This window comes from Lates calcarifer, linkage group LG1, assembly GCF_001640805.2.
Source record: "Lates calcarifer isolate ASB-BC8 linkage group LG1, TLL_Latcal_v3, whole genome shotgun sequence".
Taxonomy (NCBI): domain Eukaryota; kingdom Metazoa; phylum Chordata; class Actinopteri; family Centropomidae; genus Lates; species Lates calcarifer.
In genome coordinates this window covers 4,875,905-4,903,450 of record NC_066833.1, presented here as the reverse complement: position 1 = coordinate 4,903,450, position 27,546 = coordinate 4,875,905, and the positions used below count along the sequence as shown (strand labels likewise).

General features: G+C 40.0%; 1 protein-coding gene across 3 annotated transcripts in view; it reads left to right on the top strand.

Moving 5' to 3' along the window:
* Nucleotides 1-27,546, top strand: part of man1a2 (mannosidase, alpha, class 1A, member 2) — a 121,469-nt gene that overhangs the window by 65,911 nt on the left and 28,012 nt on the right. For all 3 annotated transcript variants that reach the window (XM_018660689.2, XM_018660690.2, XM_051067269.1), the window contains exon 6: nucleotides 5,496-5,576. In XM_018660689.2, the coding sequence (XP_018516205.1) occupies nucleotides 5,496-5,576 (81 nt within the window). The remainder of the gene's footprint in view (nucleotides 1-5,495; nucleotides 5,577-27,546) is intronic.

The window sequence follows — 27,546 nt, the reverse complement described above, 5'->3', positions numbered from 1 at the left end:
GAGTCATTGTTTGAGTCTCCAGTGTCCTGAAGGGGCCCCCGCACTGCAGCTTGCCCTCAGATGATGAATGTGTCGGCATGAGGTCTGCATCCATTGCCAGGCTCCACGATCCACCGAAATTAATGGACTCTGTTAACTGATGCATTAATAACCCTGGTTAGATTGAGGATCTGATCAAAGACGATGCAGCAGAGATGGAGAGATAAATTAACGCTAGCTGTCAAAGATTACATCCCAACCCAGTTTGATTAACTGGATTTAATTATACAGGAGTAAAGGTTCTTTACGCAATTTTTCCAGACATGAAGATATGCAGAGTTGTCTTTCACAGTCTTTTGAAGAGGTTATATTCCGCTGTTTATTTTTCATGGCATTGCTGAGCTGTCATGGTCCTAGGTGATGAAAGCTGTCATGTTTGTCATGTTTAGATGCTCCCTCCCCTCTCCTTTACCCTTCCCCTGTAGCATTTTGCTGAAGGTGAAAGACATTTGACAGTGACTTCCCCAGCCTTGTGTTCTCCTCTCTCTTGTCACCTGCAATGACAAGTCGTTGTAACTTTAATTTTAGCCGAGTCACCTGGATGACATGTTTTTTTTCCACCTGTTTCCCTTCAAAACTTGTAGAATGTTCATGACATTCTTTCTCATTCTCTAGTAAAAGGTTTGAGCAAAAACCATGTGTTAGACTACAAGTACGCAGACACAGATACACCCCACATGCTGTGAATGAAAAAAGAACGATACCACGCTACATGTATCTGGAATCTTTCACTTATTCAATAGGCTTTTGTGTTGAAGTCCAACTTTCTGCTGTGAAAATACAAGGCAGGCACAGGATATAGTGGGTGAAAATGAAGGGACGGACACTTCTGTAAACACAGTCAGTGGTCGATGCTGCATATAGGTGAGAAAGGCCAATGGAAATGCATACAAGCATCTGAAAGAGCACAGAAAAGATGCAGCACTCACTGAGGGATAATGGATAATGGTATAACTGTGCTGAGAGCGACTCACTTCTCTTACAGCTACTGATATTGACTGTTTTAATAACTAAACAAAGCATCAGTAAGTTGTCTTTGATATATTAACTGATCAGGTGCTTGTGGTTTGTTGGTTCATGCTTCTTTTTATCTACATTATTAGTTATAGGAAGGTTTTTATAAACAATCTACATTATCACTGACTCTCGTGTTTTACCTAAAAACACATTTTAATGTCTTCATTCATCATCTAAATGTCAGATTTCTTCACAGTCAGAGAGAGTAAAAGTTGGCTGTGTCTTAGTTGTGGCTCAGTTATGAAATCTGTCAGTGCTGTCAGCTGGACACTTGAGCTGAGAGTATCGGAGCGGCATTGTGCTGCCTTCAATTTCCATCACCTGTCTAGGGTTACTAGACTAGAAAAAACAACAAATATTCACATGTGAGAGACAAGAACCAGAGAATATGGGCATCAATTTGGTTTGAAAACCCCTCAAAATGAATTGATTGATTTATCAAAATTGTTGCATATGACATTTGTGATGATTGACTGATTGTAGTCAATGTAAAGATTGATAGATCAGCAAAAGTAAGTTGTGTAAGGAGAGCACTAGTCAGAGGTACAGCTGACTATACATCAGTCAAAATATGCCCATGACCCCGTGAGTATGGACATCAGGAAGAGGCACTTTTACAGTAGTGACAGGATATAATTAAAATAAACAACAGTTATTATCTATGACAGGAAACTGCACAAAAGGAGGTGTCTTAGGAGATGGCTTGACAAATTTTTGTTTATACTGGGGCCGGGTGGATATTAATAGAGAAAGAAGCAAAGGTTGGAAAGTGGGTGTAATTCACAGGGGAGAGCGAGTACAGTATTTCTTTAAGAGCTGTCGTATGATAGAAGATCAGAGAATGAAGTGACTCTGCTGTCCTATTTTGTAGCTTCATACCAAAACAATTCATTAAAATTAAACTTTTCTTGCGCTGTTCTCATGCATCATCACACAACCTACGTGATTCCTTGCCATCCTATCTGTGTTCACTGCAGGTATTTTTAAATCAGGGCTGTTTTATAGCTCTGCCCCTCATTGGGGTTTGCGCTCCTAAACTACACTTGTAAATGGCTAACAAGAGAGGCTGACTGACAGGACAGGGTGTTATAGATGGATGCTACAGAATAAAGCCGGCCTTCAGCTTTATGAGAGCTTCCCATCCCTTCATCATTCAGTTCAGCACAACAGCCACTCAGTGCTGCACCCAGTCCATGACTATCAGCTCCTGCTGTTTCGGTGTGTGCTTCCTGATGTGCTGTTGCACTTTAATTCTTCAGATTAATTGTGTGCTTCAAAAAATTTAAGAAATAAGCTTTGACAGTATTGGTTATTATAAGGTGGCACTTGTAAGCTGAATAAAGGTTTATATGGCACCTTACGACAGTGTTGAAATGATGAATGGTGGCTAAAAATTGTCTATTGCTCCTATGCCATCTGAAAAATCTGGACCTTAATGTATTACTGTTAAAAGTTTAAAGGATAACTCTGACTTTGACCCTGGGGCTTATGCATGAGTGACAACATTCTGGATATGATTCCTGCAGTGACAGATGTTTTTGTTTAAGATCCTTTTTGTTTAACCAGCCGTGTAATCATTCTTTTCAAAGCCACCAGACTCCATTGACAAAAACAGTAATTTTACCTCACAGAACATGGGAAGTGGTCATTTACCACCACTTTGATCGGTTAGTTTGTTTGTGTTATTGTATGGTACTTTTACTTAAGTAAAGGATCTGAAAACATCTTCCACCACACAGTCGTGTCCTGTCACACAGTAACACAAATGAATAATAATAACCAATTGAGGCAGCAGGAGACTAGTAATTCAAGTAGTCTGTGAGGTAAAATTCCTGTTTTTGTCAGTAGCGATGAAAGGACTAGGGTAAACAAACCTCTTTCTGTTTCTTGCTGCAGCTGTTTAGTGCTTCAGAGTATACCGTCCTTGCTCAGTAGTGGCTGATTTTTTTCCCTATCAATCATTTACACCCAAAAACATGAGAAAATAAGGCCCAGATTAAAAAATCCTGGAGTTATCCTTTAATGTAGCTGTTAAAATTGATTATTTGCCTGCTCCTATGTGGTATGAAAACAAAAAAAACAGATGATAAAACCAGAGGGGGGAACCTTGAGGAGAAAAAAAGAGTGTTTTGAAATATGCACTCTTAGACGAAGTTGGATCTATTCAAGAAAATAACATAGATGGAGCAGTGGAGATGAGAGCCATTCTGCACCTCATTCACCTTACAGTCTGTATTTGACTCTGACCTTACCAGCACAACTGCGCACATGGGATCTGAGGGAGGACTCAACTGCAAGTGACACTGGTACATTATCACACATTCTGTCAGTGTGCAACACCATTGTAACTCAAGGTCGATTGTAGGTGCCGCTATGCTCTTACAGTCTTTTGCTGACACTAGAGTAAAAAGCAGAAAAATAAACTGGTCTGTAAAGATGCAGGTAGAGCGGTCTGCTTTGTTTCAGTCAGACCTGTTACACCCAAGGGGCCAAAATCCAATCTACTACAAATACGTTGGATATTCACACTGCCCTGCTCTGTAATGCTGTAGTCCTCCGAAAACCTAAGAAAAACATTCTGGTTAAAATTACAGGTCTGTGGAAGAAGTGATGATGCCGAGAAAGACTGGCCATTCCCCATATAATTCTACTGCAAAGGCTTCCCAGCAGCAGCAGAAAGACAATTTATGACAGTTCTAGACAATGACAGAAAGGGCAAGAAGCAAAAAGGGATGAATTGAAAGTAGTTAGGTGGAGGGAGAGTAGGTGGAAGTCGGGGGCAAAAAGCCAGTGATTTGGCCACCACCGCTGACCCAAAACAGGAGGGTGTGACGGTTGAGTCTGTTGACACCTGCTGCTGACTAAAGGCTACAGTTCAGGGTATAAGATGCAATAATGACTATTTTTCCTACCTAGTAGACAGTTAAAACCATAACATATTTTTAAGGTTCAGGCAAAATGTCTCTCTACCCCATCTGAAGCGCATTTACTGTCAATCAACGTCAGTGTGGCTTCCCTTTAGAGATGCGCAGGTAAAATCCTCATCTCTTGTGTATTTCATTTCTTATGTGAAAATACCAGGGCAAGGTCACATTGTAGTTTGCAGATAGCTCTTAGCATTTGAATGTAGTGGGCTGCACATTGTTCCAGCTGAGTAAGGTTGCTGCGTCAAGGTTGTCATGGCATTGAGGAGGTTGTCAGTCACAGAGAAATGCCCTAATTTCACACAAGTTACTTTACTGTGATAGTCATAAGTATTGTTGTACTAAATGGGGTTTTGTACCAAGGTGCTTATGGTTCACATGCTCATCTGAGGCTGAGTACATCACTATGGTGTCTGAAAAAGCTGCAAGACGAGCAGTAGGGTGATTATCCTTTTGGGTATAGTAGAGTGGAAAACTTGAAGATTTGAGTTAGCCCCAATTAAGCTGTGCTTTGCAAACAAGGAAATTGGGGTGAACACCAGCGCACACATAGTTGGCTTGTGGTAAATGTCTGGATCAGTTTAAAGCTCTTCAACTCTTAGGAGCTCTAAATGCAGTTTTAAGGCTCTCCAATGGCTATCACACATTTTGCGCAATCCCACAGCTACCTGTAGGCAGGTTACATAATTGTTTATCAACACTGGTGACTCAAGGATGAGAGTTTGTGCTTGCAGATTTTACTGTCTGATCCAGGATTTGTTTAGGAACAAAAACTCACTTCCAGTTGCACTTTCAGAACATTAACAATCTCCCTACTTTGCTTTTTCAGCAACCATGCATGTGTATCAGCATTAAAGTCATGCTTACTTGTGTAGTGGTCTGCCATAGTGTGTTGTTTGATGCCATATATGAACTACATATTTATGAATTCTCTATATTTTTTTTTAGATTGTGTTAAGGAGGTCTTTTTTTAAGTGAGGCTGCTCATCTCCATACAAACATTGTTTGCCTAAATGGCAGACCATTATAATGAAAGAGAACCAGGGGAGTGAGGAGGAACAGTATTTTGCTTTAGATGTTGCTGGAAGTCATGGATTACGTAATACCTCTTAAGCAATCCTCTTGATTTAATGATTTAATGGTGATACAGTCTGTGTGAGCCTGAGTTGTTATTAAATGAAAAAGCCTGTGTACTTTACCTGTGATTTGGCTGCCTTTGTTGGTGAAAACTGCAGATCTCTTCCTGTGTATTTCAGATGTATTTTTGAAGGTTGTGCAAACATTTGATACAAACTCTGTAGGAAAGAATTCAAATGAGGAGCTCATTAGAAAAACTAACTCACTCCAGAAGAAGGAAAGATTAAAGAAAAAGTTCAAATTGCTGACTTTAACATGGATTGAATGAAAACTTACTTTGAAAGAAAATGGTACAAATCTGTCCAAATGTTCATAAGAACTGAGGGAGATTGTTTGTCTTGTCCTTTCTAATGTATTTCTTTTATCTTGTGTTCCCAGAATGCTGAGGTATCCGTGTTTGAGGTCAATATTCGTTTCATAGGAGGACTGCTAGCTGCCTACTACCTGTCTGGACAGGAAGTAAGTACTCACCTACTGTGTATATGTGTGTGTTTGCGAGATTGTGAGTGAGAAGTCTTTAGCAATTGGCAATTTTCTTTTTCTACTCCATGGCATCCATCCTCTCACCCTGCTCCCATAGGGTCAGCAGACAGATTATTTTGGTTCTTGCTTAAGTAGCAGGTTAGAAGTTGTATCTAGCCATCTATCCTTCTTTTTCTATTCACCTCCCCCCCTTCTGCCCAGTGCTCCTTCTGTAATGGGAGCTAATACATCAAATATGTTGCTCAGTTCAACACCCACAGCCTCTGTGCTCTCTATCATAATTTTATGTGGTCTTCACAAGTACTGGCCAACAGATTGCTGAGCAAACCTGTTCTTTGTTGTCAGACATTTTTCTTAAAATACTGCCTGAAGACACATTCACTGATTTTTAGTATTTGCTCTGTAATGCCTAATCCATTTCCTATACTTTGTTTGGTTGTTTATTGCTGTTACCACAGCTGTCAAAAATGCCCTGTTGTGCACCCTTAAAATACTGAAGCCATGCAGTGTTGTGAGTGTGTATGCAGAAAACAGAAAAAACAGCAGTATCTGTTAATGATTCCATAGTGTGCATCAGTGAGCTGTGCCAGCAGAGTGGTCCGTGTCATTTTACATTGCATTGTTCAAAACTATATATGAATTTTGTTTGTCTTGGGGCTGAAATATTGTAAAATATATATTGTTAAAATATTATTTGAAGCTTCCTTCGACAACAAACCCATTCTCTCTCAAACTTCTGTCTCCTCTCTCACAAAACAATCCATCTCACAAAATGTTATGGAAAACTAAAGGAAACTTGTGGATACTGTATTTTCCTATTACCATGTTAAAAATATTGAAATCATTTCAGTCAGTCAGTGTAGGTCAGCTATAGAATATGTATATGCCGCACAGCCACATCTTGTAAGATTAAATGAGATATAATTTAAAGTCATGGATCTAATCAGGAGGAGACAATGACTAATTAGAACACCCCAAAATTTCAGCATCTTAAAGAGCTTCATCATTCAGTGTTCTCTTGATTTCTGTCATGGTTCTGTAGCTGCTCCCTTTGCTTTCAAAACAGCCTCAGTCCTTCATGACATGGATTCCACAAGAAGTTAGCAACATTCTTTTGAGATTCTGGTCCATGTTGACATAATTGAATCAGGTTATTTCACAAATGCACTGAACTCATTGTCATGTGTGACTTTTGCTTTGTGACGTGGTACATTATCCTGCTGGAAGTCGCCATTAGAAGATGGCCATAAAGGGAAGCACACTCAGACAGGCTGTGGCATTCAAACCGTGATTGATTGGTATCAAGCGGCCCAGAACTTGCAGAAAAACATTCTCCACACCATCACACCACCACCACCTACCTGGGCTGTGAACACAAGGCAGGTTTTGGTTTTTCACGTAGTTCTGAGGAAACTCTAGAGACTGTTGTCTGTGAAAATTGCATGAGATCAGCAGTTTCAGAAAAACAAACCACAGTCAAAGTCCGTGAGATCACATTATTTCTACATTCTGATGTTTAATGTGAACATGAACTGAAGCCCCTGACCTGTACCTGGATGACTTTATGGACTGCACTACTTCCACATGATAATCTAATCTGATGACTGCAATAAGGTTGTGTACAGGTGTTCCTAATAAGTGTTTAGTTAGTGTGTATATGATCAGTTAAATTCAATAAAAAGCAAATTTTAGCTGTGTTCCCCTGGTAACAAAAATATTCTAAGACTCAAAGTGAAAAAGTTTGTCATAATTGATATGGGTATAAATAACGAAATTATCATAATAATAATAAGCTTGTCACAAAGTTCAAAGAAGCTTTGTTTTTCTGAGGTGAAGATGAGAACAAATAAAATGTATTTTCTCACACTTTGATTTTGGTTTTGACATTCATCATTAAAACTTTATCATTTTCAGAATAGCTGCAGTATTTTCTGATCTGAAAATCAGGAGCAAAGAAAAATAACAAAGAAAACCTGATAGTCATCTGGCAGTTGGTTAAAAGCTGATTAGAATTCTGCAAGTAAAAAGTTTGGACTACTCCTACTAACATTGCCCTTTACATTGAAAACATTGAAAATGCACATTAAATTTCGCCCATAGTGACTAATGCAATGGTCTGGCTTTTTGAAACTGATGAGCAGAGATTTTGCTAAATCACTCTAAATAATAACACAAGCTAAAGTGCCGTACAAGCAAAACTTAATGTCACTTGTAATGTCCATTCCCTTGTTCAAGTCCACCTCCTCCACCCAAATCAGACTCAGTCATTCATCAGAGCTCACTCGAGTGATGATAAAAGCAGTCAGTGGTGGGGAAGGAGGGAGATGGAGCATGGGAGGCGATCAGAGGAGAGACAGTGATGGAGGGAGCGGAGGAGAGGGTGGAGAAATCTGTACGATGGAGCAGTGAGGCTGAGTGGAGGGTGTTTGGAGGTGATGGTTACAGATAAAGAGATGGGAGTGGAGAATGTGGATGATGAATGGCCGTTGGGAGAGAAAAGCGAGCGATACTCATTCTTCATTCTCTCTGGATATGTCCTTGAGCAAGGCACTTAACTCCTCGACTGCTCCAGCCAACCAGCAGCTGACTAAATGGTTGTTTCTAGCCAGCTCCCTGGGGGAAATTGTATGTAACTCTGTGAATATGAAGCAGTGCTCCCTCCCTGGGAAGATGGAGGTTAAAATTATTAGAGCAGGGGGGTGAACTGAAGGTTGAGGGTGATTTTTTTAATTTGCATCTTTCCGAGTTGGATGTTAACATGTCGGTGGGGATGAAGCTGTGATTGTAGGAGGGAGGAATTGAGAAAACAAGACAAGGAGCAGAGCTGAATTAGACCATTAGTACCCAAGAAGACTGAAAGAAAACAGGAAATAGGGAAGGAGATGAGACAAACAATGTGAAAGGGAGGGAAACACTGAAACAAGACAGAGATACAAAAACAGGGAGTAAGAATTAAACAGATGTATGGGCTGATGGGATGCAGGGTATAAGGAGAGATAATAAAAAAAAGTCACAAAGACAAAAAGGCATGAACAGAAATACTAATGAAGCTAGATTTTCTCCATGCTCTCAAGTCTGTAAAATCTATTTCTGCTGCTAGTACCCTTATCCACATTTTTCATTAAATTTAGTGAGCATATAAACATGCACACTGGTATCTCAGTTATTAGTCTTATCCTGGTTTTGATCATATTTGGCATTTGATGTTTACACACAACAGAAAGTAACTTGGTTGTTCATTTCCCAGTTCCAATAAAACCCATGCTTCTGATATGTGCTTCAGTACAGCTGAGAGTTTGACTCACAACATTTAACTGCTCTGTTGGTTCTGTACTGTCTTTTGGATTTGACTTTTCTAATTTATCACCAGTGACGAAAGACAAGTGAAAATCATCCATCCATTGTCTATACCACTTATCCTTTGAGGGTCATGGAGGGCTGGAACCAATCCCAGCTGACACTGGGTGAAAGGCCGCGTACACCCTGGACAGGTCGCCACAGTAGAGCTCAGTACAGCGCATAACTCCACCAAGGCCAAATTTGCCCCTTTGACTGGATCTGCACCAAAATTTGATGGGTTCTTCCCTGGCGCATGCTCCATCCCCCCACCAAGTCCAGTGCAAATCAGTTTTGTAATCTTGCTGTCAAGTAAACAAACCAACAAACAGACACAGGTGAAAATATCCCATGCAGTGCAGGTGTTGGATGTTAATTGCAGCATGTAGATCATCAGACTGTTCAGCATCATATTTGCCATCCCTGTTGACTATTACGTGGCATTAGTTGAAGATACACCTGCACAGAGTGGAGACAGTGATCAGATCTGGACTTTATCCACCTGCTCAGACAGCATATTCACAATGTTTTTCAAAAGCAGAATAAGAGCTCAAATTTACATGCACAAACATGGAAATTGGGTACTTCCCAAAACTTTATAATAACAGGGATTTTACTGTGCATGTAAATGTACTCAGTTGCAGCCATGGAGAATTGCTGTTGCAAACGACACCTGTGCAGAGAATTTTATGCTTTAAAACCACAGCTTATCCTCCAGCCTTGTCCACAACTTTTCATTCACCACAGCTTCAGGTTGGGTCTGACTTGTGGGTGTCCAGTATTAGACTGGACCTTACTGGACTAGAAAGGGACCTGATAGTCTAACAATGTGAGAAACACACACTGCAGCTGGAGGCAGCCAGTTAAAATGCAGGATACTGCTGAATTACATTTGACTTTGTGTCGTTTCTGTCACCTTGGATCCACTTATTTAGAAGTTACCCATGCTGGCTGCTCTTTCCGTTGTTAGTCCTATCTGTGTTTTTCACTATTGCCTTCTTCTTTGCTCATATTATATTCTCTTTGTTTGCCTCACTGTCATAGAAATGATAAGCAAGTGCTACTCATCTAAGAGAGAGAAGGAACTTTTGATTGTAGGATCAGTCTATTTTTGTTGAGGAGCAGAAATAAGCTCTGCCACGAGGACTTAAAAGAAAATGGAGCTTATTCATCAGCAAATAAATATCAAAATGGGTCCTTGTCAGGTTTGGCCTGTTGTAGAAAGCTACTTTAAATAAGAAAGCAGTGTTAGATAAAAGATTGCTTTCTAAGGCAACAATCCTCAAGACCAAGAGGCGTAAAAGAGGCACACAGATAAAGTTTTAGTTTACAAGGGATAAAGCCAAAGACAGCCTCATCAGATGAGGTTTTCTAGTCGTGTGATGTCTTCGCCTGTGTCTGTCAGTCACTGTCAAGACAGAAAAACACAAGCAAACACAGAATGAAAAGAGGAATGAGGGCGGATAAGTGAACATAAGGGAGAACACTGAAAGAGTTTTAATAAAGGGAATAAACCGGAGGAGAGAGATAAGAGACCAGACAGAGGGAGAAAGACACAGAGACAGACAAAACAGACTGTGAATGAGACAGAAACACAGACTGTGGGGGACTGACTAGAGCAGTCACCTACCAATCAGAAGATCGGTGGTTCGATTCCTGGCTCCTCCAGTCCGCGTAGGCAAGATACAGAACCCCAATTTGCCTCCGATGTGTCATTGGTGTGTGAATGTGTGCGTATGTGCTAGAAAGCACTTATGTATAGAACAAGTGCTGTATGAATATGTGTGTGAATGGGGTGAATGTGATCTGTAGTGTGAAGCGCTTTGAGTGGTCGAAAAGACTAGAAAAGCGCTACATAAGTACAGTCCATTTACTGGGCAACAGACAAACCTAAAGGAAAAGAGAGACAGACATGGTAAATAGAAGAAAAAGAGAGAAGAGAAGAGAGAGTTTGAGATCAGCATTCAGGCAGAGGAGGAGGTGTTGGTCTGAGAGAGTCAAAGCAGAGCAGCAGTGATGGATTGTGTTTACTCCTCCGTCTGTCCCCACCTTTATTCTTTTACTCTCTCCTTCTGTTTCTACCTCCTCCTCTGATGTCCTCACCACCTTATCCTCTGTTTTCACACTTTGTCTTCTGCTTGCCCCTCACTGTTCCACTCCTCTTTCTTTTCTTAGTTTCTCCACTGTGTCCTCGATCTCTCATCTGTGCATATTCTCTTGTTTCTCACCTCTGCCCTCCCTATTTTCCCTTTCTTCTTTCTAACGTCTTTTTCCTTTTCATCATTCTCCTCCTTTGTCCTCTGTCCTTTATTTCTCTGGTTAGCTTTCTCCACATTCCCTTCTCCACTTGTCTGTATCTCATCTCCACTGGTCCATCTTTTTCCTCCTCTTGATTTTCTCTTCGCTTTGTTCACTACCCCATACTGTTCTTTTTCATTTTTTCCCGCACTTTTATCTGCTTCTGTCCCTCTCTCAAGTGAGCAGGCCAGTTCTGCGTGTTGTTTCCCTGCTAATTAGCAACTAATATGATGGGCACACCACTAGACAAGAGCTGAGTTACAGCTTATTGGTTACTTTTAGACAACTGTCTGAAGTCTATGTAGATGCTGATTGCCAGCAGAAAATATTTTTAATCAGGAATGCTGTGGAAACTGTGTGACTCTGACTCTGTGTGACTCTTTATTTCCTCAAATTTTTCTAAATGTTGCACATATCACACATACACTTAAATTTTATTTACTTTTATGTGACACGTGACTACAATAAAAATTTACTTATTCCACTAAAATATACTTATCATAGCTCTTATATGGGATAATGACTTCTGCTGGGGTTTCAGCGAATGTTACTTGTTTGTGAGTCTGGCTCCTGATGCTAGACTTTAGCTTCCTGTGTACTGGTAACATTACATTTTAAATTGTGAAAGTTTGTTGTGTCTACGTCAACATAGGTCACCTGCATATTTTACAGTGTATATGCAGTTGACTCTGCTGTTTATTCTGCTTTACAAATCCGAACTAGGCCTAAATCACTGATGTTGTGTCATATGTGTTTATGTGTTTTTCATGTCTTGTGCAAACATCTAACTGGTTGCTCATTTTTACATCTCTAATAAGGTGTGTGTGTGTGTGTGTGTGTTTTTATGCATGTCAGCTACATAGCCCTGTTCCTGTAGCCTAAAAGAGTGATTGGGCCCAAATGCAGAACAGATACATTTATGTAAACTTGTTCATTCATTTATCATCGTTATTATGGAAATTATTTTCTGTGATTTTATCGAGATTGTTTTATTGCCTAGCCATACTTTGATCTCACCTTAAATTTGTGAGGGATAGCCCTTAATTAACTTTCAAAGAGGTGGGAGGTGGAGGAGAGCTTGAGGATAATTTGCTCTGCTGCTGTGTACAGTGATTGATGAATCTACAAAGTCATCAGCTGGCACTGGCAAGAAGTGAAACTTGATGAGAGAAAGAAAAACAGCGGCAGCAGGAAACAAAAATCTTGCAATCAAACACAATGTTTTGTCCGTATTGCTTTCTCTTCTCACAGCTTTGTTGTTGACATTTTTCCTTCTCTTCTCAAGTTTGTTCTGCCAATACCTGCACCTCATTAGCATTCTGGTGTGTTTACCATCCTTTTTTAAAGTAAAAAAAAAAAAAAAAAAGGTAGCTGTAGTCACAGTATACCCATATTTCATTGGTGTCACACTTCCAGCCTGACACAGTATTCTGTAATTGTTAAAACAAATATGATGGTAAAGCCCAGAAGACTGTGTAGGGTGTAGCAGAGTGCCAGTATACAGGCAGGTAGGCTGACCACAAGTGTCAATTAGGTGGATTATATACTAAATGTGTCACAATAGTGTTAGAGGAACAGCTGTCTTCCTCTCTGCATTTATTCTGAATTTATCTCCCACTCCCAGTTAAATAAACTTTCTCGTAATTCCTTCCAATGGTTAGATGAGAAGATCAGTATAATATTAAAGGTGCACTATGTAGGTTTTTGCTGTAACTACATTGTCAACAGTAGAATTAACAGCTGTTTGCTTACCAGTCTAGGAGAAATGTTGTGAGTTCAGCATCAAACTTCATTCATTTACTCACCAAGAACTGTCTCCTGCCATGAAAAGCAACAGCAATATTCATTTTTGGTTTGCTTCTATTTCTATCACCTCTCTTCTATTGAAGTTAGCATGCTAACCAGATGCCCCTGACCTGGCCTGTTTGTTAAGTCCAATGTCACAACAGACGAAAATACTGTTTCCGGGTCCAAGTTTGGCAAGGCTCTCCTGTTTTTTAAGATTCTGGAATGCCGTTTACCATGTTGTTGGAATAGATCTGAGTCCAAAAAATCAATTCAGTTGTCATTCTACCACTTTACTTGTGACTAGAAAGAGGAAATGGCTGCAGTTACAAAGTAAGTTTCAATTCTAAAACAAATGAAGAAAAACAAAGTTTGGCACCAGTAGGTGCTAACATTACCCAGGTTAGTTAACTAATGTTAGCGCAGTTAAACCTCAATAGCTTTAACAGCACTGCAGCATCTTTAAAACAGGAGAGCCGTGGTGAACTTGGGCACAGAAAGAGGTTTTCCGGCGGTCATGGTGTCACAGCTTGAGAAGTGGGTTCAACTTTGCCATATTGAAGTAGCGCCGCCCAGAGGATGTATTCTAACCTGCCAATAGCAAAAATGTACATACAGCACCTTTAATCTACATGCAACTATACATTTGGTCCTGCACGTGTGTCTTAATACCAAACTAGAAGCAGCTTCAATTTGTTAAAGGTAAAACAGCACACATTATAAAAACGTGAAAGCTGTTGTTTACAAAATGCATTGTGATTAACATGTTTAGAAAATAGACATAGTGCTTTTGCAGCTGCTAGCTTATCAACACATCAATGTTATTTCTCTATCAAAAACAGCTTAGACTAATGCCTCTCAAAATCTCTTGTTTCTTGGCAAAGTCACCAGCTTTGGACTCACACCTGACAACTCTGGCAGTTTTACTAACTTCTCCCTTTAGGTGTAAATGACAGCAACAGCATATTAACATATTAGTCTGCTGGATCAGATATCTCTGTTTTATGGTGTGTGGTGGCTCCTTCTTTTCATGTAACCTCTGGAGTACAAACTAAATAATTGAGGACGATTTGAAAAAAGTAGGAACCTGACTTCTAAAAGATTACTTAAAGACTGAGGCTTCAGAGTGGTATTTTACATTTACTAAAAGGGGCACCGCAGATTTTACACATTAAAATCAGTATGTCGGTCATGGAGAGTACTACTCCCTGCACCACTAACAGTTGTATAGTATCACAGGAGAAGCTTTTTCCAAGTAGATAGCTTGAGTGCAGTCACTATGGTTATCTCAGATCAGGCTTGGAGGCTACAGATTGTTAATAGAAAGCTGACAGTACAAACTGGGGATGCTGATTTTGAAAGATGTGGATATTTACCAGTCATGGAGAGACGTTTTGAGGTAGTCAGGGCTTGTATTTTGGAGCTTGACATGCATTCATGTTAATCTGTGTCTCCCAACTCAAGCTCTATTCACTGCTGTTACCTATCTCTTGACTGCTGAAATATCTTTCTTTCTTTTATTATACCCATTGTGCCCCATTCTTGTCTTACCCTTAATTATTCTTGTCTTTATACTTTTTTTTAGCATATTATATAGTCACTTCATGGCTCATTACCTCCACATCTTTTTTTTATCACTCATCTTACAAAAATCTCTCATTCTCTCCCACCCTGTTGCAGCCAAAGAGCAGCAGCAGAATAAAAATGTGAACTCCAGGCAGACCAGACAGACTCTGACGTGTCCCTCAGCCAGTTATCGTGTTGAGAGAAGGACAGATAAGTGCAGACAGAAGGTTAAAAGTTGACTGCTTCCTCCATAAATCTAAAAATCTGAAACCCAAAGATAACAAATACCAACTGCCGTGGCTTTCTTTTCAGGAATGAGATGGAAAGAGGGGAGAATAATAGTAGGAGATAGAAAGGAAGAGATGTGAATCAAAGGAAAATTGAAGGAAAGGAGAAATTAGAAGTAGAGGGTAAAGCAGGGATCAAGTAAGGAAAGTCACTGTTAACAACAGACTGACCTTCATTCTTCAATCTGTCAGTCACAGGCAAAGTTTAAGACACTGTTTTGAATTTGACAAAACATACAGATGACACATCTGTGTATTACTGAATTTCCGAACTGCATTGATAAGTCCAAAGGGGACACCACAATTACCAATCTCGGGACAGCATTTTTAATGTTTTTGCTTTTGCTTTTGATTCATATCTCTCAGAAAGATAAGGATGAGTGTGAAAGGAAGCTTACTTTTTCTGGCTTACACCTATCATACACTGGTGGATTTGTTTCTCCATGTTCTTTTAGACAAAAACAAAAAACAGATGGACTAGAACAACAGGGATGATTTGAGTGAGGAACAGCAGATTGCACAGAGAATGGAGAAGGTCAGGGAAGCAGGCTCAGCCCTGTAATGTAGGATAATGAGATGAGAGCATCTAAAAGAAAAGCTGCAGACTCTGCAGGCATAAACCTTACAGCACAAACCACCCTGTGGGATGGATGGAGGGAAGGAAGGAGATAAAGAGATGGAGAATGACAGAAATGGAACAGCAAATGAAGGGGAGGGTGGCAGAGAGACAGAGATAATGATGGTGATGGGGGAAAAACAAGAAGGGAAGCAAGGAAATTAGAGGGAGGGACAATAGAACAGAGGGAAGGACTTAAGTGGCCAAGGAGGAACGAAAAAACAAAAGAAGTGGGAGGCAGAGACACAGGGGGGAAAGTTAGTTTGGAAAGAATAGAGGCAAGACAGAGGGAAAATGAAAGAAAAGAGATCAAAATGAAGAGAGGGTGAATCAGAAAAAGGAGAGGTGAGATGGCAGGGAGCAAGGGAGATCACAGATGGAGAGGAAATGTTTAGAGGGAGGCAGAAACAAGATAGTGAAAAATCCAGAGGTGCAAAAGAAAGGGAGCAGAGAAGACAGACTAAACAGGCAAGAATGGAGATGAGGAAACAAGAAGATGAAGATGACAGAGGGCAAAACATGTTGTGATAAAAGTCTGTTTCTGTGCCTCTTATTTTGTCACTGCCACCAAAAGTCATTTGAAAACCCCTTTCTCTGAAGACATCCTGTGTTTTTCTCTCACTGCTTCCTTCAGATTCCTGCCAATCTGCCTTCATCCTCTCAGTTCTGTCCCTGTATCTCTTTCATTACCCCAAACTTTACAGTTTTTTTCCTCTCACTCTGTCAGTCTGTGTCGTGATATAGCGTTAAGCTGTCTCTTGTCCAGGGATTGCTGACTGCAGACTGCAGTATATCCTCTGGCTGTCTGTTTGATCTCACTGGGGAGCATTTGACTCTCTCTCATTTTTTCGTCAAACACTGAACCCGTCAAACAAATTCAGGGCATCGTAGTCTCTCTCTAACTGACTGCCACTACGCCGCAGAATCAGCAGGGAGATGTGGGATGAAGGGACAGGGGGAGATTTGCTGGAATTGTGATGATTATGAATGAGCTAGCTTGGTGACTCTAAATGTTCATGTTCACTGAGATGCAACACAGAACTTTGAGACAGTGCAAACTTGTAAGAAGGTAGATATGCTGAGTTTTTCTTTGGGGAAGCAAGTCAAGTCTAAAAGATGCAGAATACAAAAAAAGGTCACTGCGTCCTAACAGTTTCTCTGCCTGAGGCTTTCCACTTTGGATACATTCTGGAGTGTAGTCAAAAACAAATCAGACCTCAGGAATAAAAATCTCCTCATTCATTAGTTTTGAGGGTTGGAGTAGCCAATGCACATGGCAAAGCAGATGCCAATAACAAGTTTTTGTTGTCAGCACTCAATGGCTGTGCATACTTACAGTGAGAACAGTAGTTTCAAGGAACGTACACTGCCTTGTGATCTCTCCCCTTATAGAAACATACAGTAGGTCAACATCAGTCTGATCAGAGAGTCACATTACAATTTAAATGTAATATGTTTTTGCTAAGAATTAGTGCACAATTACAAGTTCAGTACCTCCCTCAAGCACATACGTTTGAGTTGACCTCGCCTGTTAACCCAGTAAATTACATTTTATTGAAACTTAAGATATTTTAAACCCAATGGTACCAAGTATTTGATACAGTTTTCTGTATTACATTATATTTCATTCATATTTAAAATTCCTAAAAATTCCATCTAAAATGTCTCCAAGGTCTTTACAGTAGCAGAACAAGTAGCAGATCATCATTTTTTTTAGAACCTATATCACAAGAATCCAGAATATGTGTCCATCAAAATGAGCAACCCATGACCACTGCCACCCCCCCCCCCCCCCCCCACCCCCCCGTTAGGAACACCATAGTTTGACAAAATTACAATTAACATAATGCTTTGCAGAGCTAGTACTTTCAGTGCTGTAAAGGAAATTACAAAATTCCACCATGGACATTAATGGGTTAAGGGGGCTTGAACAAGTATTTTCCAATTATCCTCTGGCTTCTGTAATCACTAGACTACCTACTGCCCTGTATTACTGCCCCTGATAGATTGTGATTTCTGTTATACACACTCTCAAGCGCTGAGAATGCAGTTGCACTTTGTTGATAGTGCACAGATCACTTCAATTAACCTATAATTACTGAAAGTATGTTTTTTCTCAAGGCCAAGTTTATCCAAGCGTTTTCTTCTTCGTTTGCTTCAAAATGTGGTTGCACAACAACACAACTTTATTTACATATAATATGTCATCTTAGGCAATACAAAATAACAGCATGTGTTACATGGTTGCAAGTATGTGGACAGTTGAATAAAGTATTTGAACACCCAAACATTACACCCATATGTGATTGTTGAACATTTCATTCCAAAACCATCAACCAGCAATAATCTGCTGCTTTAACAGCTTCCACTCATCTGGTTTCAGGCTTATACAAGATTTTGGAACCTGGATGTAGGAATTTGCTTTCATTCACCTACAAAAGCATTAGTGGGGATTCAGACCAAAAACAGCCCTGCGGTTAAAACAACGCAGGTGGTGTTGTTGGTGGTGGTGGGGTGCATGTTTTTTAAATACCAGTGAAACAATGAAATACAATCCATAACTCCTGGTAACTCCATAACTCCAGTTCATCCCAATGGTGGATTGGATTGAGGTCAAATCTCTGTGCAGGCCAGTCAGGTTCCTCCACTTCTAACTGATATAACCATTTCTGTATGTACTTCATTGTATGTTGTAGCATTAAGATTTCCCTTAATTGGAACTGGACCAAGAGTTCCCAGTACGTCAGGTTTTCCTGTAAGCGCTGGCTGTCAGTCGGATAACCGGACATTAAAACATTTTCAGCCAACTACTTTCTCAGTTTCAAGTCATGTCACGTCACTTTTTACAACATTATAACTATAATCTTAAAATGAATGAAGGATTTTTGTCATTGGATGTCTGGATCTTAAGTTGTCAGAGAGACAAACTGAGCAAACAGCCCCTCTCGACATCCAGTGTCCACCCAACAGTGTCACAAAGAAATGGCAATTTTTAAAGTGAAACCATTTTATTCAGTGTTTTTAGCTATTTTAATTTCTTGGTCTGTTTTGGAGAAGAGGAGTCTTGTGTGGATAATTTGACCCCAGGTAAAAACTTCCTGAGTGATTGACACTGAAGGAATCGTAGCTGAGCTGACCTGAGCTAACAGCCCACAGCCCCTTACTCACGTCCCATGTCTTCCAAAAAGCGCAGGAAAAAACACACATTTTTAATGTGAAACTGTTTTATTCAGTGCTCTTCCCTGTTTAAAATATTGGGTCTGTTTGTTTTGGAGAGGAGGAGACCTCTGAGGATAATTCAGCTCCTGATAAAAACCTCCTGAACGATGAACACTGAAGGAATCTTAACCTACAAATGAAACACAGTGAGTTGTTTAACAGTGCAATCAAGCTGACTACTGTCACCCAACTGGACATTGTATGCACTTGTGGAAAACCCTGAATACTTAAGGCCATGTAATGTCTGGGGGGGGGTATAACATACTGTTATACTCATACTCTCATATAAGAACAAATAGATTTGTAGTGACATATCTAATAACCAACCAAATGAGAGATACATTTACAATATGAAAACAATTTACAGACAGCAGTGTAAAAACCTTAGTAAACCGACATTCTTGCCAGTGAGAGAGCAGCACATATTGAGGCCATCCCAGTTGTTTCTAGCAACAATTGTCTAGCTTCCCCAGGGAATCCTTTTCCCCTTTTGCAGATTTTGCTGTGATGACATGCTCAGTCCGCTGGCTGCTGCTGTGCCAGCAGGCAGACACACACACTGAGGGAATGAAGAAAACCAAGATGGTGTAACAAACAGGAGAAAAAATGTAATTTCGTCACAGCTTTATGAACTCCACTCTGCAAACAAATGCCTTACCATTCCCATGCAAACTGGGATAAAATGACATGGTATATCTGCCCTACTTGAATTAATAATTTGGTTCAAGCACATTGTAAAAGCATGAGCCTCACATGGGAGGGAGAGTTGGAAGGAGAAAAAGGTTGAAAGGCAGTCCAAATGAGATTAAGTCAGAGAGCTGTGAAGAGGAGAGAGAAACGGATGCAGAGGGAAGAGGACAGAGAAAGAGTGAGAGATTTTTGTAACGGAGATGACAAGCAGAAAGATGTGAAGAAATGGACCATGCACTGAATACAGGAATAGAGAAGCGGCAGAGACTAGGGGAATTAATTTAATGAGGGAAAGAGAAGGATGAAGAGTGGGAAATGAAGGAAAAGATATCTCCTTATGAATTAATAGTTAGCAAGTGTAGGTGTGCAGCAGTTTATGTAAAAGTTAGACTTTTCATTTGCTCAAGAATTTCTGCACTTGGTCTCCATCCCCAAGAGAAAACTCGTCATTATTAAGGAAGAATTCCACCAATAAACATCAGCATAGCATCATGTAATCTCAACATCCAGTTGCACTGACTAGGTGTCCCACATTTTAATTTTACTTAATGTGTTCTTTCATGGAGGGAAAAAAATTAAGCTTTGCTCTATTTTCAGCTGTCCTCAGGGGGACAGTAACATTCAAGAAAAGATCATTTAAAGGACTAACACCAGATACAATAAAAACAATACAACGCATCAGGTGGGACCTCCACAGTAGAACAACTAGCCACATTTGTTTCAGAGTCAGGAGATCAGAGGCAGTCATTCTTCTTCAGAGCTTTACAAGTGCATCATTTCTATTGATGCTCAATTCAGAATATCTGTCAAAGCTGAGAGTAGTCAGTGTGACATGGTGTAATGGCAGCAAATGAAGCAATCATGGCGCTAATTTGATGATCAGTCTGTGGGTTTTCTACATGGCAGCTCATCTTTGTGGCCCCTGCTTTCGATGCAGGGCCACCAGATGCTAAACAAAATGCGCAAATGGATCAGCTATTGGCAAAGTGGCATGGCGAAGTATGGAAATGACACACAGTAACCACGCACACACGCAGCGGGTGACTTAATCCTGTCTCTCCTGCTGGGCCTCGGGGCCCTTCTTACCAAGCAGCCGCATTCAGCACATTTCACAGTCTACCCCTTAATCCCTTTAGGAGGCTCCATTACATGTCAACAGTGGCCCACTGCTTACACTGGAGACTGTGTGTGTCTGCTTGTGTACAGTATGTGAGTGTGAGAATGCAGTGTTTTGTATGTATGAGCTGATTCTTTATTGCAGTGTGAAAATGCTGATCTTATTAAGTCATTTACGTGAGTACTTAGTCTTAGCTCTTTTCACACACTTTATTTGGGGACTTTATGGTCAGAAGAGACTAAGTCAGTGATTGGAATAATTAATATTACCTGTACTTATTGAATGGTAAAATTTAGTATTATAGGATATGATTGATAGGGACTTTTTTTTTTTTAATCAGTGTAATATTGAGCAGGAACAGTGTGCCACAGCGAACAGCTGCTGCAGGCTAATCCAATAGGCAATTGTCCATGTCAAAACACGTCCACTAGAGTGTTTGAGTTTTGCCACTGACAGGCTCAGATTGTTATGATAAGTGTCTGACAGCATTATGGATAGGATTCCTACAGAACAGAAGAGTAAAATCTTTTTTTGTTAAAACAGAAACATCACAACATATCACTACAAGACTCCACTGACAAAAACAAGAATTATACTTTGCAGGACACAGGAGCTGCTGGAATACCGCTGCCCTGATTGGCTGGTCTGTTTGTCTTATTGTTTGACTTTTGGTGGTAGAATAAGTATCAGTTGAAGTATGTAGCAGTTGTTCACAGTGGCTAGGTACACTGTTCTTGCAAATGCACAGATGCCAAAGAATTTTTTCCCAATCAATCAAATAAGGAAAATAAGGCCAAAGTTTTAATATATTTGGTTATATATGAGGTTGAGCTGGGATTTCAAACAGCAGCCAAGAACTGACAGGTGGGAGGTGCATCGGAAGGAGCACTTTTAAAATCTAATGTAAGGGGGATGATTGGTGAAACAGCAGTGGCAACGAAATATCATTTTACAAGACTGAAAACAAGCAGTACCAAAGCACGGGTGACAGGATTGACAGCTCAGGATGTCTGTGCATAAACATCATTTGTATATTTGTTAGAGAAGATGGACATGATGGAAAAAAAACTCCATCACTAGTTTCCACTTCTGCAGTTCTACAGTTTCAGCTGCATATACATTTTCCATGCGGAATACAGTCTTTGTTTGACTGCTTAGCTTGTCAGGAAATCTGTAATTAAATAAATATGTATTGCATGTGTGTTCATGGTTTATGTGTTTTGGAGTTTCTGTATGTGATTTTTTGTTCCTGTACACCACTTTGTTGTATTTGCGTCTGTCTAGACTCATATCTATTAGTGCCTGCTCTGTTTTACAGCGATTTCAGGCTCTCCCAGCTGCTCACAGCTTACAAATTATATCCTCATGTGTAATAACTGGATCATTGGCTGACTTTAGGACGTGTTTGAGTGGCGGATTACAGCTCTCCCTGTCCCTGGGACGTAACATTGATGTACCATTTGGCAGATGATTTCATCCAAAGCGCCTTACAGGACCATTGCATGCATTTTTAGCATGGCTGGTCCCAGGAGGAATCTTCACCCTCTGGCAGCTCGTCATTCTTCACCATGAGGGCCACAAAACCAGCCCATGTCCCCCTATAACCTCTTCAACCTTCTCTGCTGTACTCTAAATCTGCTGTCTGGGAATTTGGTCCATTGAAACATACAACCCAGCAGCCTTTGGCCACTGCTAATCCAGAAAAAGGTAGAGAATGAAGAAAAGAGTGATAAGAAAAGAGAAATGGAATTGGGAGAGTGTTGAAGGATGGTTATTGAGGACACTGCTAATGGGTGAATAAAGAAAAGTGGTAGAAGGCAAAAGAAAAACGGAAGAATAGAAGCAGAGAATAGGAGATAGATGAATGTTAAAGCAGCTATTTGTAAGTTTTGCTATTGCTGCATAGCCAACATTAGCATTAACAACTGTTTACTTACCAGTCCAGCCGAAATGTTGCGATTACAGAATCAAACTTCATTCCTTTTCTCACCAAGAGCTTTCTCCATTGGTGGGGAAGTAACGACAATGTTAATTCTTGTTTTGCTTATGTTTTCTACTTTTTTTTCTAATGAAGTTGACATGCTAAACAGCTAGCCCTTGCAGGCCAGCCTGTCTCATCACTTTGTGATAGTGACTCGCTGTAGCATCCAGATTGCTCTAAAGAACTAGTGCTGCGAGAGCATATTCAATTCAATTCAATTCATTTTTATTTATATAGCACCATATCACAACAAAAGTCATCTCAAGGCACTTTTCATATAGAGCAGGTCTAGACCGTACTCTTTAAAATAGGTATTTACAGAGAGAGACCCAACAAACCCCACCATGAGCAGCATGCACAGCAGCAGAGGCAGAAACCTCGAGCAGAACCAGACTCAGGGTGGGCGGCCATCTGCCTCGACCGGTTGGGTTAAGAAGGGGCGGGGGGGGGGTAGAGAATAGCAAGAGAAGAACATAGTATAACACAGGTTCCATATACAACGTAAGGTGATGCCCATAATACAGCAGTAGTAATGATAGTAGTGATAATTAAAGTATTAACTGCTAACATAGCAATACAACTAATAGCAGTGTAAGTAATTTCTAATTCTAGCAGCAGGTGTTGAGTGGAGTTGTAGGAGCAGCAGGAGACTTGTCATCACAGATCAGACTCTACAGCTCCAGAGGCAGAAATACCTGCAGAAAGAGACAGAAGAGGAGACAGAAGAGCACAATACTACAGGAAAGGGAAGATATTGAGTTAGTGACATGTATTTATGGGATATGAATCCATACTGTGGAGAGAGAAGAGATCTCCCGGCAGTCTAGGCCTATAGCAGCACAACTACAGGATGGTTCAAGCCTGAGCCAACCCTAACTATAAGCTTTAACCTCTGAAAAATAAGCTTATCAATAGAAATATCAACCAGCTGGATCAGTATCTGCTAAAATAATGCCAAACAAATCCCTACATTGCTGCACTCTGCAGTGTGTGGTGTGTTTCCACCTCAGCCTGCTAGCGTCGCAGCCCCTCTCTTTTAAGACAGCAGGGCTCTACAGTGCAACATCCCTGTGAAAATTAGTGTGAAATATTATTTTGGTGTTGAAGTTGGAAAGAAAAGAGATTCATTAAGTTCTGACTCTATTAATTGTTAGCAAAACATTCAGCTAGCAGCTTCTCATTTTTAGCTGGTGTGGATTTTTGCCTGTTAAAGTGACAAAGGCAATATGTCATATCATCTCTCACTAATTAATTTTTATTCTGTGAGGAACTTCATGACAGGCCTAAATTAAATTTGGCTGTCATTGGTTTGTGTGCTCTCTGCACGCCGCTGCCAGTACCTGTCACCTGTGAGTGTTTCTTTAGCTCCAACAAATCCAACAGTGAGTGAGACATCCTCTTCCTTGTGGATCACATCACATCACTGTCGGGGGGTGGCACTCTCCCCACTGAACTTTCATTTTTATCACATCAATAGCTTTAGCTTATACTCTTTATATTTTTGAATCATGACTTTCGGTATTTGGATCAGGAAGCTCATAGAAAATAAGGTGTGTGAGATTGAGTTGTCGACAGCTGTGTTATTTTAAAGTGCCAGACACACAGGCTGTTTAATAAACATTCAAGTCAAGTAAATATAAGTATTGGATCAGAATCGGTTTTGGCAGATATCCAGTATTAAAAAACTCAGACTGGGATCGGGGCCAAAAAACCTTGACTGGGACATCCCTACTTTTCAGCACTCTCTGGTGGGAAAACAATGTCGTGGTTACATGGTTTCCACATTACCTCAAACAGAGCTCTATTATCTTTGTACTGCAGTGTCTTTTTTTGCTCATCAGCCATTATATACGCTCAAGGTGATACATCTGTGATTAGTCCAAATTGATATCATATCAGGCTTTTCATCAGTGTAAGGTTTGAGTTTGTGTGTGCTCTCAAAAAATGTTCCAGACCACATTTATTGCTGTCTCCTTGTCTTGTCTTTCAGTTGTGTGTTTCAAATCTTTATGCATGTGTGTATGTGTGTTCACTGAGAGGGTACATCCTTCAGTGATCGATTTCGAAGTGCGCTGTAATGCATTTTAAAAGGCTGAACACTAAAGCTGTCAGCCCTGGAGGGAGAATGATAGAAACAAGTTAGGAAACGCCAGACTGCAAACAGTCTGGGCTTGTCCTCCCCAAGGATTTTTACTTCAAAACTCACAATATCCTAATCTTGTCTCCGTGCTACAGTAAATATCATGTCAACAGGATAGATTGCACATAGGTCTTGTTGTTATTTTGCTGCAGTGATTTGGGAGATGTGTCAAGGAGGAAAAGGACGCAAACGTAACTTTGTTTTGTTGACAATTTAACAGTGGTACATTTCACAGTTCAGTAGTTACAGAATGTCAGAGTGAAGGTTGAATAATTTTCATTCAGTACGAAGAATGCAAAATGAGGGATGTGCTCGAGGAACAACTCTGTGCCAAATCTCTCCCCAGCCTTTTTGATGGTACTCCATGTCTGATGTTGTCTATTTTGAGGCATTTTTGAATTATGTATCTGTTAAAAACCCAAAACCTGTAGATGTAACCAGAATACACATTTCTGAAGTAGCTTGAGATTGAATTTTGTATTTCTACTGTAATCTTAATGAGACATAGGGTATTTTGTTTTCCCCATTTTATTTATCATTTATTCATGTGAATTTTTCAGCTTTACAAAAGTATTTCCACTTTTCTATAACTCTTGATTAGAGCAGAGCATTCATTTTTTTCATTACAGCAGTGCCTGGTAGCTGAGTATTGATTCCCTTTGCCAAAATGAGATGTGTGTTTTAATGAAAATATAAGCATGATTTCTACAAAATACTTTTTTTCCGTTACCAAGTTCTCAGAGAAATTATTTGGAAACTGTTTTGCTAATCAATTCCTTCATTTTACAAGGAAAAATGACAAAAAATGATAGTTCCAGGTTTTTAAATGTGAGAATTTGTCACTTTTTTGATTTAAGTTATAGTAAATTGAATATCTTTGGATTTTAGACTGTCTGGGGAATTGATGGTTATTACACTGTTTTTGATGTATCATAGACAAAATGATCAGTCAGTTCATCAGCAAAAAACAACCACAACAAAAAAATAATTGGCAGATACAGCCCTACCAAACACAAAGTCATAGAAAAAACGACAAAGTAAAAAAAAGAGAAGAAAAAAGATTTAAGTCAAAAACTTTGATCAAAGAATAAGTCCAAAAGATTATAAATCTGACACGATAATTGATGTCATTTCAGTACTTGTGACAAAATATTGTTTGGTACACACAACTATATATATATATATCTACTCAAATGTATTACATATCGAAAGAACAGTTCATCCTATTTTAATATATTTTTTATTACACAACAAAATCTCAGTGGGTGACCTGACAGTTGCATAGCATTGTTGTTTCTGTTTACTTGTTAGTGGCCATATTCGCCACAGCATGGTGGCCGGTTGGTAGACAAACCAAAAATCAACAGCCAAACTGTAACTACATTTATGTGATGCAGCTGGCAGCATATGTTGCACATCCTCTGAGCCTGTTTCACACCAGATGCTGAACACTAAGTTCACAGCTACGCAAGTGAAAACAGATAGAGCACCATTTGTCTTTACTGTGATAATACTCTATAGTAAACATGATGTGATAGATAGAAAATGCATAGGCACTAATTAAGCAAACTTTCTAATTTCCATCCTCCTTTTCTCGGCAGGTTTACTTTCTTTAACAACCAACAATACAACCCTTGTTTCATCAGAGGGTTTGGCTGCTTTTCCCTCAGAGCAGCCTCGTCTTTCAGCCCTGTCTGTAGATGAAAGCAGTGGAGGAAGATTATTATCATAAACCGTAGAATTTTATCTGTGAAGGCGGCTGGCCGTCTCCTCTGATGTGTCGTTTGGATCCTGTCCCTGCTTGATGACATCAGCAGCGGGACTGACAATAAAAGGCAATGGAGTTTGTTAAGGGCCTCAGTGCAGTCGGCAGACAGGCCGCAAATCAGTGGAGGTCTTTATGATGACTGGGCAGACCCACACACCATAACCCTTACACACACACACACACATACACACACAACCTGAAAGCTTACAAGCCAGTCACATGTACTTAAATTTGAGATGCAAATATATGCCTCCTTTGAATCTCTACATCGATACTGTCATAGGTAACAATACTGCCAACAGCAGTGGCCCTGCCTTTATTGGGAGTTTTATTTTAATCAGCCACAGAGCAGTCACTCTTTATTGGTCAAACTGAGGTAGGGTGACCACAGCAGTGTCAGACAACCCGGCTCCTTGTCTGTTGAGCCCTAGTCATGGTTCACTATGCCAGCATCAGTTAGTCGACCTACTGGAATGCAGCTAGTTTATTTTTGCTGAGTCATAACTTGGAAACATTAAGTTCACGTGGCTGACAGGAAACTCACTGTCTCAAGATCGCCCCCACATTACATTCTTCCTCACCAGTTTGGCATCTGAGAGTCCATTACATTCTGTGCACTTAAAATTTCTGCCTTTTAAAAAAGACTTAAATCATTAACACCCCAAAGAAATAAGCCCATACATGAAAACATACATGTGTGCATCAAAGAGACACAGACACTGCGTGCATTCAGAGTTTGTATATAGAAGTTTATTACAAAGAAGTCCAGCATCAAAGCAAGCGCTGCAGTAGCCTGTGAGAGGATCCGAGCCAATATGGATCTCTCTCCCTAACAGCACTAAACATCAGTATATATAGGTTAATTATCTTCATAATCTATAGCGAGACATCCGGACCTCACAGAATGACTTCTTATTCCAAGAAACAGAGAAGGGGGGAAGAAGGCCCCTCTCCCTAACATTTACATTTTTATGTTCATGACTATTAACTTAAGCATGACCCCAACAAATAGAAACCATGTGAAATTTAAGACATTCCAAGGAAATAAAAACCATATATGGGCCTTCAGATGCTACACCCCCACATATATTTGCAAGTGTATTTGGTGTGTGAAATAATAACAGTAGTATTTAGGGTTAGGTT